Source organism: Epinephelus fuscoguttatus, linkage group LG14 (assembly GCF_011397635.1).
Source record: "Epinephelus fuscoguttatus linkage group LG14, E.fuscoguttatus.final_Chr_v1".
NCBI lineage: Eukaryota > Metazoa > Chordata > Actinopteri > Perciformes > Serranidae > Epinephelus > Epinephelus fuscoguttatus.
The window spans coordinates 34,312,878-34,324,083 of record NC_064765.1 but is presented as its reverse complement, the minus strand read 5'-3'; the positions used below and the strand labels follow the sequence as shown (position 1 = coordinate 34,324,083).

At 38.6% G+C, this 11,206-nt stretch overlaps 2 protein-coding genes across 2 annotated transcripts in view; one reads left to right on the top strand and one right to left on the bottom strand.

The window, feature by feature from the left end:
• The window catches only part of LOC125900392 (calpain-1 catalytic subunit-like), a 70,667-nt gene that overhangs the window by 17,775 nt on the left and 41,686 nt on the right, over positions 1–11,206 (top strand). The gene's annotated exons all lie outside the window — the stretch shown is intronic.
• Positions 9,344–11,087, bottom strand: LOC125900390 (thrombomodulin). The gene has a single exon (XM_049595351.1). The coding sequence runs from the start codon at positions 11,057–11,059 to the stop codon at positions 9,902–9,904; it is 1,158 nt and encodes a 385-aa protein (XP_049451308.1). The 5' UTR covers positions 11,060–11,087; the 3' UTR covers positions 9,344–9,901.

Genomic DNA, 11,206 nt, shown 5'->3' with positions numbered 1-11,206 from the left:
TTCTCTAAATGTAGAGTGCTTATAAATCACAGTGCCAATAGGATGAAGTCAGGTAGGACATCCTGTACAAATAAAGTGCCCCAAGGGATGAACCTCTTCTGCAGGTAGATGCAGAAGTTGGCGTCATTGGTTCCTTTGTCAAAAAGCCAGTGGCATTTTTCCACTGGATTTAGATTATTGTAGAAAACAAACTCTGGCAAACAGAAGTTTATAACACTTATGTGTTTGTTCAGCAGGACAATGAACAAATGAACAGCACTGTAATGATTATTGAAGCCTAAATGCAATCACCAGAGGTAAAAAACTAACAGGGTGTAAACGAATGAGGGGAGAGCAGGGCACAAACACATTTTAGTTTGAGCGAAATGTTATTAAAGCTGTTTGAGATTAATTATTTTTTGTTTTATTCTAACCTACATGCACATCTCTGCTACAACTGTTTAGTTGTTGTTCTTTTCTGGAGCTTACCTTTCTTTTACAATTGCACCAAGAGGTGGTAGAAATGAAATCTTACCACGTATCCCATGGATGGGGTTAACTGTCACAGGCTGAAGGTTAGTTGTAACACTTGCTGGAAAAGTCTGTTTAACACAATAATTCAAAAACAATTATATCTATATACTGTAGGTTGATACTGTTTATGGGTCTATCTATGATAGATAGCCAAACATCTGTACACACCCTCATCAAACCACCAATCTTACTATGTAATGACGAAAACTCTGTCTGTGGGTGTGTCTGTGTGTCTGTTCCACGTTTTTCTCCTCACTGACTTGGTCAGTCCATGTGAAATTTGGTACAGTGGTAGAGGGTCATGGGAGGATGTGAATGAAGCAGTATTACATCAATTGGCCAAAGGGGGGCGCTATAGCAACTGATTGAAATTGCAAACTTTGAATGGGCATATCTCATGCCCCGTATGTCGTAGAGACATGAAACTTTGCACAGAGATGCCTCTCCTCATGAGGAACAAATTTGCCTCAAGAATCCATAACTTCCGGTTATATAGATTTTCCACCATTTTTAATTTTTTGAAAAACACTTCAAATGGATCTCTTCCTAGGAAGTTTGAGCGATCTGCATGAAACCCGGTGAACATAATCTAGGGACCAATATCTAAAGTTCCCTCTTGGCAAAAGTTGGAAAACTTACTAAAACGGAGCTTCTATAAGGCAATGAATATTGCGGAGGGCGTGGCTCATCACATAAAGGTGTATAACATCTCAAGGGTTTCACCGATCACCACGCAACTTTGTAGGCATATGACCACACATAATCTGAGGGGACCCCTCCATTATTGACCCCATCAAACAAAATGGGGGCGCTAGAGCACTAATTTCTTATCTAGGCCTAACTGCCATATGGATTTTTACTAAACTTGGTAGATATGTAGAACAGGACTGGACTGGAGAAATGTAACTCTAATTGGCAACTGGGTGGCGCTATAACAACAGAAAAATGCTTCAAAATGGCTAAAATGTGACCGATCGCTGTGGCTCCCCCTGTGGACCAATGTTTTTGTTTTTTTCTAATGTTTGGTATGACTAAGTCATGGTATGGTATGCTGTACATAAACACGGAAACTGTCAGTGTGTCATTCTGTCAGTCAGTCATTCTGTCTGTCCCACGTGGTCAATCTATGTGAAACTGCACATGGGCATTGAGGATTGGCATAGGTAGAAGGTGATAAAACTGCCAGCGGGTATGGATTATTCTTCATGAACGGAAAGAACGCATAGACAGATACATGGTATGTGTGGATATTATTTTTCTCTTTTCATTCATGACAGATTGATGTATAGATGTATGTAAATACCTATCTCTCCATCTACATCAGGGGGAGGATAGGTATCCATACAGGTTTCCATCCATCTGTTAGTCTATCATCCATATTCAATGGTTGGACCAATAGATGTACTTAGATTGGGTAACCTCAAAATATGAGTACTGAATGTATGAATATTGACAAGACTGTAAAATTGTACATCAATAAGATATCGGACAAATTAAAAATACAAAGTATATCTCAGGGCGGCACGGTGGTGTGGTGGTTAGCACTCTCGCCTCACAGCAAGAGGGTTGCTGGTTCGATCCCGGGCGTGGGAGCCCTTCTGTGCGGAGTTTGCATGTTCTCCCTGTGTCAGCGTGGGTTCTCTCCGGGCACTCTGGCTTCCTCCCACAGTCCAAAGACATGCAGATTGGGGACTAGGTTAATTGGTAACTCTAAATTGTCCGTAGGTGTGAATGTGAGCGTGAATGGTTGTCTGTCTCTATGTGTCAGCCCTGCGATAGTCTGGCGACCTGTCCAGGGTGTACCCCGCCTCTCGCCCGATGTAGCTGGGATAGGCTCCAGCCCCCCCGCGACCCTCAAGAGGATGAAGCGGTTAGAAGATGAATGAATGAATGAAGTATATCTCATTTATTTGAGGACAATAAACTGAAAATAAGTGCAAAAATAGAGAAAATATGCTCTAGGCCGCGTTTCAACTAAGCCCTCTGTGTGGAAATTTTATCCAGCCTGGCTTGATGGAAATTTGCTTATGTCGGCGAAAAACACTCTTTGTTACTAGACTCCACCAAAACACATCCAATCTCTGTGGAATTTTGCGGGTCACTGTTTGATGGTATTGTGGTCATGAAAGGATTAACCCTGTGTAACCACTTAAAAGTCTGTGTTACACTACGGTCCAATGACTTAACATCACTACCATAGCAAGACGGTAAAGCCGTGTTGGTTGCGGCTCACTGTGATGATTTTCTGTAGTCTCATTTAGCCACTGTTGGGAACCACGTTTAAGACACATAGAAGCTTAAAAGTTCATGAGTGGGGTATTTACTGATATATTTTATGTTGTAGAACAAAACATGAAAGTCTCCTAAGCTTGTGTTAACCACAGACCTTATTTCAGGCATCTAACCAAAAACCTATTGACTTTTACACAAAGGAACCCTAAGTGGTAAAATGCTAACACATTTCTGGGTTATAAGGTCATATCAACAAAAGATTGACGAATAATAAAAAATATTCTCACAATAGACTTTACTGTTTTATGGGAAATGGTTTTGATTGAATACTTAGTGCATGCAGGTAAAATGGGCCAAAAAAATTAGCTAAAATGGGACATATTTCTAAAGAGAAACCTGCATGTTTTTAGGCTACCAGGTGCCATCACATCATGACTTGTGTTAATGTGCGCCACCCTGTCATATTAAAGACATATTTAGTATTTTTGTCACCAATTAAGAACAAAGCAATGTAAATGTGAGCAAACTAAGGTTATGTCAGAGCGTGTCTGCCACACACACACACACAAGGCAACAAGTCGTCCTTTTTTTTCTCCCTAACAGAAAGGGAACTCCTCCTGTTGTGATTGGCTGATTGAGCTCACAAAGAACTGTGTATTTACTGGCAGAGTTGAGGTTGTGTCAGCTACAGCCGGTGCCATCCAGGTTAGGTTTGTACCACCCAGTCTTATCAACACCACACTCCTACTTTACAATATGTTCTCTGTTAGTCACATACTCACTTATTTTCCAGGGAACACAAACCATGGCAGAATGAGGTCACATGGTGGTCTACAAGTCCACTTCCACTAGTAATAGTTGTGGTGTCAATAATTTATTCACTGAGGGCCATGTCTTATGGATTTAACTGGGAACCCTGACTTATAACTGCATGCATGTGTGCACATGTTCTTTGTGTGGCTTATGTAACCATATAATGTGTATAATTAGGCAACTGACACAAACTGTGTGTTTTAGGGCTGGGCAAACAAACAAAATGTTCTAGCAAGATGTTCATTTAAATACTCCAAATGAGTAATACATATGAAATAATATTGCAAGACAGATGACACAGCCATTTTGGAACTTGGTGTTTTGTTTTTGCATGATTTTGGCCACTTTAATATACTCACCTGAACCACTGAGGAGGGTGTTATTTGCTCAGACATGTTTACATTTTATTTTATAAGTTTATTATTGAACATATTTTAGTCTATGAAAATTTGTAGAATAAACAGCTGCAGTTCCCGCACTGTTCATCTGACCCTACACTGACACTTTTTTGACCTTCTGACCCTGTGGAAGCAAGTAAGAGACACACGTATCTGAATCTAAACAGCCATTGAATACTTACTATTGAAATGTAGACACCACTGAATTCATAGCAGTGAACTATTTTACTTAGAAAACAGTGTATCTGAATTTATTTGTTCTGAATTCAATGGATATATGAAATTTCTTCAGTTTCTTTAAATATTTTACCTTGATTTTTTTAGATCTTAATTTGACCAATCAAATTGAGTTTCAATGTAAATATTCTGTTTTTAAACCTAAATTTTTTAACCTGAATTTGAATTAAATTTGATCAACCTGAATCTGTTTTTTGATATCATTTTTTACATTTCTTGATTTGCAATTTTATAATCTGAATTAAAATATCCATTTTTTTCATTGTTCACAAATTCAGATCTAAAAATGTAAGTTTCAGAATAAAATAAAATAACATAAAATAATGGATTCATGTAAAATTTCAAATTGAAAGACATTGAAACAGAAAATCTGTTAAATTCTATTGGTGAAATTCAGGTCCAAAAATTTAAGGTCCCAAATAAAATAAAATAAAATAAAAGTTGATTCAGAATGCTAAAATTTGATTTAAATCCAGTGCAAAAAAAAAAATAAAAAAATAAAAAAAATAAAAATAAAATAGAAAATCAGTTAAAATTGATTGGTTATATTTAGACCTACAAAAGTCGGGTTGAAAAAGAAAACAAGATATTGAAGAAATGTCAAGGTTGTGAATTAGTTAAGTTAATTTAGATACATTTTTTTTTAAGCAAAACACTTCAATCCTATTAATTCAGTGGTCTTAAAATTTAAATAAGTATGTCTCTTTTGCTTCCATAGTACAGAGCCAGCACAACCAACCTAATTCTTCCTGCTGCAGTTGGGCTAGTTAAACTGATTTGGACTATGGCTTTATAAATCCGTTATCACTGTTTTAATTTGTAATATTATCACAATGTTTATTAAAGATAATGAATTGTTCTATTTTGTTTACATTTTCCAAGCATATTAGGAGATTTCTGTCACCACTCATCTATACATTCATGTTTTCTGTGGTGTTTGTTCCTTGGCAGTGTTACACCTGTGTGTCTGATCAAAGTTGTTGGAGCCTCCTCACTGACTACACACTGAGATTCCTGTTTACAAGCAGTCTTATCGTGTGTTTCTTTTCTGGGAGAAAAGAGAAAAACACATATATAGACCCCTGTGAGATAAAGGCAGCACTCAATGATGGTCAAAGTCTCCCCCTGGATAGATAACTAGGGGTTTACTAATGGGATTTTGTAGGTCACTCACAGTTGACTTGCTTGAGGACTGAACTACTCTTTATTTGTGGAACTTCAGGGAGTGGCCTCGCTGCTGTCACTTATTTTAAATAGGCTGTCATTAGTACTTAGTGGTTTGTCAGGAGCAATCAGTAGAATATGTCTCTATAGTAACATCTAGTGGCAACTGTGGGGAACTGCAACAATATATCCTGCTGTGATACTGTATGACAGATGAAGAGAACGAGGGATCTCAAACATTTAAATTGTTAGTAAATACCATACTATTTGCACAGCTCTGCAAAACTGCACTATGAGCAGCTCATTATGGACAACACACAGGAAGAGAGAAAGAAACAAAAACGGACAAACAGAAGGCAAAAAAGCCAAAAAGCACAAGGTGCTGAGCACTCATGCTTTGTTAACTGTCCTTCTCTGGTTCTTCATTTTTAGTCCTCCCTCCGTAAAATAGACAAAGAAATCCCAGAATGCAAAACTAATGAGAGCAGTGTGTCAAATCAGTAACATAAAGAAGTTACAGTACATCAACACTGTATTTGTATACCACTGGTGAAATGCTTTCATGTACAAAACAGGAAGTGGGTACTGTTCATTCAGTCGGTAGTTAAGATGTTGTAAGGCAGATAATGCAAAAGGCAAAAGCCTGAACATAAGTCACTTTCAACATGTTACTCTCAGTAAAACTTGTCGGTGAAGATTCTCAGTCATCCAGGTCATGGTAATCATAGGCGCTATATTGTAGGCAACTGGACTTGCTCGCCTTTCTTAAAGATGTTTCGCCTCTCATTCAAGAAGCTTCTTCAGTTCTAAATGACTGGTACGAAGTTGCAGGCTATAAACCCTGTGTCATTAAGGTCACAATGTGAGTCGTTGACCCACTTGGCCACCATGTGAGTCGTTTTAGGCTGCACCTTCGTACCAGTCATTTAGAACTGAAGAAGCTTCTTGGATGAGAGGCAAAACGTCTTCAAGAAACGCAAGCCAGTTGCCTATGATATAGCACTTACGAAACTCAGTAAAACTGAATCTGAAACTGATTGAGAAAAAATAAGATTCTACACAATCTGTATAAAACATAAAAGCATAATGAACTCCAGGGCGGCGCGCACTGATTGGTCCAACCTTCTGGATAAATCCAAGCGCTCGTCTGCAAATAAAGTACACAATTAATTCATTTATCAACTGCAGCACTACCCATGTTATTTACATTCTGAAATGTCCATGCGGTAAGATTTATTTGGGACAGACCAAACGCCCTCTTAAAGCCAGGATAACTGAACATAAGGCTGCTATTCGCAATCATAACATGGATTAGGCGATAGCACGCCATTATGTTAAAGCTAATCACGGTTCTTGTGCTTCTCTCCGCTTCTACGGCATCAAAGAAGTCTCCCCCCCACAGAGAGGTGCAGATATTTTCAACAAACTCCTCAGAAGAGAAGCTTATTGGATTTATACACTGAACACTGTTGAACCGCATGGACTGAATGAAGAATTGAATTTTTCATGTTTTCTGTAAAACATCGGGGTATATCTTTAGGTTGTTGGTATTTTTATTTTTATTTTATTTTATTTTATTATTTTTTTCATTATTCTTTGTGGGTGTGGTTTCTGTTTTGGATTGCTGATTCTTTACACCCTCTGTCTGTGAGTGCCTCAACAGGATTGGTTAATTTCCCCTCATCCTCATTTTCCAATGAGAGACCGTTTGGTTTCAGGATGTATGTATTTAACTGCCATTGTTCTATCAATACCTGTTTGACTCTGAAGAAGACGCAGTAGCGTTGAAACATCAGTTTGTTTGCACCTTATTAAAAGCTCTGCAATTTTATCGAGTGCTCCAGCCTCCTTTCATTTGGGTTCAGTCATTTTTTGAAGTGGCCCACTTGATTTAGTGTCTCCTATTTTGCCCTGTGCTGTGAGCACCGATCCAGGGGTTTTTTTGGCTGAAGTGCAAGAGTGCCTTTCTTTGGCATAATGAACTTCCTTTACTCTGTTGGATAATGAACTTAATTTTTCAGACTATCAAAGAGAATCCATCATAACTGTTGAACTCATCGCACATTTTCAGCGTCTTCAGATTGTTCAGAACTCAGCCACATCCATTTTAGCCTGTTTACACTGGCTCCCTGTTTGTTTTAGTATTGACTTTAAAATCTTTTTAATTACTTTCAATTCTTTATGGCCTGGCTCCACATTGCATTTCAGACCTGTTAGTACCCTATGAACCTCTGCGTAGTTTGAGATCCTCGAGCAGAGGTCTTCTGCTTGTCCTAGAGTCCAGGCTGCAGACTCAAGGGGACAGAGCTTTTGCAACCAAGGCCCCGAGGCCCTGGAATGACCTGCCCGAGCATATAAGGCTGTCTGAGTCACTGGTTTCGTTTAAGTCAGATGTCATGGTGAAATTATACAGAAAACCACTGACTGACTTTTAATTTGAAATTTGGACACAAGGCTGATGAAATGTAAACACTGAATTGAAACCAGATGACAACATTTAACACAGAAATGATGCAATAGGCCATATTTCTTACAGAGGACAACATTGTCATAGCAGGGAAAAAAGCACAGGTGTTTTTAATGACATAAACACGTCACAGTGAGTCATAACAGTGCAACAGTGAACAAAAACTGTGCCCTGAAACCCTATTTTTAGCTGCGACTAGCAGCTCTGTAGCTCACTCTGTCAGTCAGTTGATCTGTCCGCAAAATTTTCTCCACATTTAGAGGCCATGGTTTTGCTGAAGTTTAGCATAGAGGTTGACAATATGTTGTTCTTAATCTTTTTTTTTAAATCTAGTTAAAAAACAGCACAGATGTTAATATGACTGACTTAAAAGAAGCATGCAGATCTAACATGTCATATGTGCTTTAGAGCTTCACCTGATTTCAACATGAAAAGGTTTGTTAGGAAATCAGAGAGCCACGTGTTTGAATGTTAGGTAACTGTTTTCCCTCTTTTCATCAGTTTGTTCAGAAGAACAGCAGATGGCGCTCAGAGAATAAGCAGTGAACTCTTGTTATGAAAGAATGAATTCAGATTTTAATTTCATGACTTACAAGACCACAAAAAGACACATAAAACCACTCTCTTTTCACCCTTATTAAAGATCATATCAATCATCAAAACTTACATTTCACAGTTGAATGCACATGCACACATATCAATGTTTACTCTATGAAGAGAAGAGAAAGTCAGTGTTGAAAAGGACACAGTACATTTACATTTACATTTTAAGGTGCTGCATTTTCCCTGAGACTTTTCTCTGCTTAACTCCATTTTACTTTTGGCTTGATTCCTGCCGACTGTTTGTCTGACGGTTTTATGTATGGAAATATTTTACCCCCAAAACAACCATTTGTAAATCAGTCTTGCCATGTGACTATGAATTTGTTGAGAACACTTTGGTTTCTTTGCATACCTCCATGGAAAACTGTGAAGATACTGATTTATTGATGGACTGGGGTTCGCCTTTAACAACGGAAAAACTATATCAAAACATCTGTTTACAAACTCTCACACAACTTATGAAGTATAATCCAAGTCTCATTTATCCAGTCGTATGCTCAATACTTTCCAAACACATGCATTTTTAGTGAGGTTTTAGCAAAAATCCATGTCAGTAAATCAACGTGAGAAAAACAAATTTTTATTTAGGAATTCAAGGTAACATGGCATGACTAACTCATGTAACATGGTCATTTTATGGATGAAGTCTTCCTTAATGACTGCTTTGCATGTTAGCATTTTACACAGCATAGTTAGCATACACACTATGAAAAAAGAATCCACTGGTTCCAATCCTAAATCCTTTGAGTCTTCTATAATCTGACAAACCCAATTAGTTTAGTACAACCAACATGATTTTCTTTGACCTCGAAAAGCAGCCTATTGATAAACTCAATATTTATCCAAAAGTTGTGATGAAGTTTAGTGTCAAACTATTTTATTTATGATACTCTAACTTATTTTATTTCCTCGAAAATTTAAAAAATGTTTTTGATTTTGACTAACTTTTTTCTTTTTTTTTTTTTTAAAAGTTGTCAACTGATTTAAACACTTAACTGTAACTATTTTTTCTGCTGAATAACTTGTTTAAGTGTTACCCACAAACCCCATGATTTATTTTCTAGAGTGTATCCTAAGCTCATAAAATGAGAGCATTTCCCAACTACCAAGCAGTTTATAAAAATGACGCCTCAGCTCCACCTGCAACCTGAAAATATGTCCTATATGCTAATACTGCATAATACTGCTTGTATTTATATACAAGTAAAATCTGAAAAGATTTTTAATGATATTTTAATAAGGTGCTGCTTTTAATTATGAATCTAAGAAACTGATCGGCCTCCTCCATCCACATCTGCAATAACTCCTACTCCCTTCATTTCAAATGTACTCATAACAGTAATAATTAATAATCAAAAGAGTTTCATCTGGGAAGTTACCTTCTGCAGCCGTCTGATAAAAGTGATGGACTCTCCCAAACTCTGAATGCTAAAGCAAACAGTGGAGTTGGTGATCATTCTATTTTGGATTGAATTTAACACTCAATATTGTCCACAGGAGCAGCAGACTGCTGGGTGGAGTTTTGTTCTCTGTGCTTCTGACGCTTAACAACATAGAACCTTATCACACCTATCAGCACCAACACAGCCACTACAATCAAAATCCATACCCAGACAAAACCCCCAGCAGGCGCAGAGGAACCCTTCAGTGTGCGATTATTGGTGGCCGGTTTGACAAAACTTGTGACGGCAGGAGTTGTGACAACTAAACTCTGACTGCCCGCTTTGACACATTTGACCTGATTTTTAAGTACAAATCCCTCTCTGCAGGAGCACACAAAACTTCCAAAAGTGTTTTTACACTCATGCTGGCATGAGTCACTTGTGCATTCATTAATATCCTCGCAAAATGCACCGCTTATTACAAAGCCATCAGGACAGAAGCATGCGCTGTCAGTGTGACTTTCACATACTGCGGGACATTTCTGTTGTGCACAGTGCAATTTGCACTGCACAGGGTTCTTGCTGTCGGGGATATATCCTTTGTAACAAGAGCATATATAACCTCCTTTCACATCTTTGCATGTATGCTCACAAGGACCATGTGAACAGTCTTCAGAGCTCTGGATAACCTTTGGTCCTGATAATTCTTGTGCCTGACATGCATCTTTATGCTTTGTTTTGCACAGAAAGCCCTCAGCTTTGTCCGTGCACGGCCTCTCTGTCCACTTTTGATCCTTTGAAAGTGACACACAGCCTGGAGAGCAGATGGTAACGCTGTCTTTCCAGCTGCTGGAGGCTGGGGTAAAGCTCCTTTGCACACCACCAGAGGTCCACTCATAGCCTCTCAGTGGAGCTGAAAGGTTGCTGCAGGCGGCAGCTGGTAAACGCAGTCCAATCCAGAAGTCTCCATGCAATTCTTGACTCAAAATGTTAAGGGTGGTCAAATCTGTCTCGGACTGAAATGTCATTAGTTCTCCATCCCTGTGACGGCAAGCCTCCTCAGCTGTTTGAAAATCAACTCTGTCTTGGTTTACAGTTATGCAGTCACTCCCAGTACAGAAAGGCCTACAGTAACCAGTCTGCGTCGCAGCAAATCCTGTCTGAATAGACAAGACAAAAATCACACACATGGAAATAGTCACTGTCATTATCTTCATCGACACAGAGGCTGTCAGTTGCAAGCAGGCCATGATGTCGTGCAGTAGATCATCTTACAATGCTGGCTGGCTACATTTATGAAGGGTTTAGAGTCAGGGGCTACCTACTCCGGATGCAACACCCCACAGGACAATGACAGAGTTAAAGACAGGAAGGAAATGAGATAACGTTGGATTACT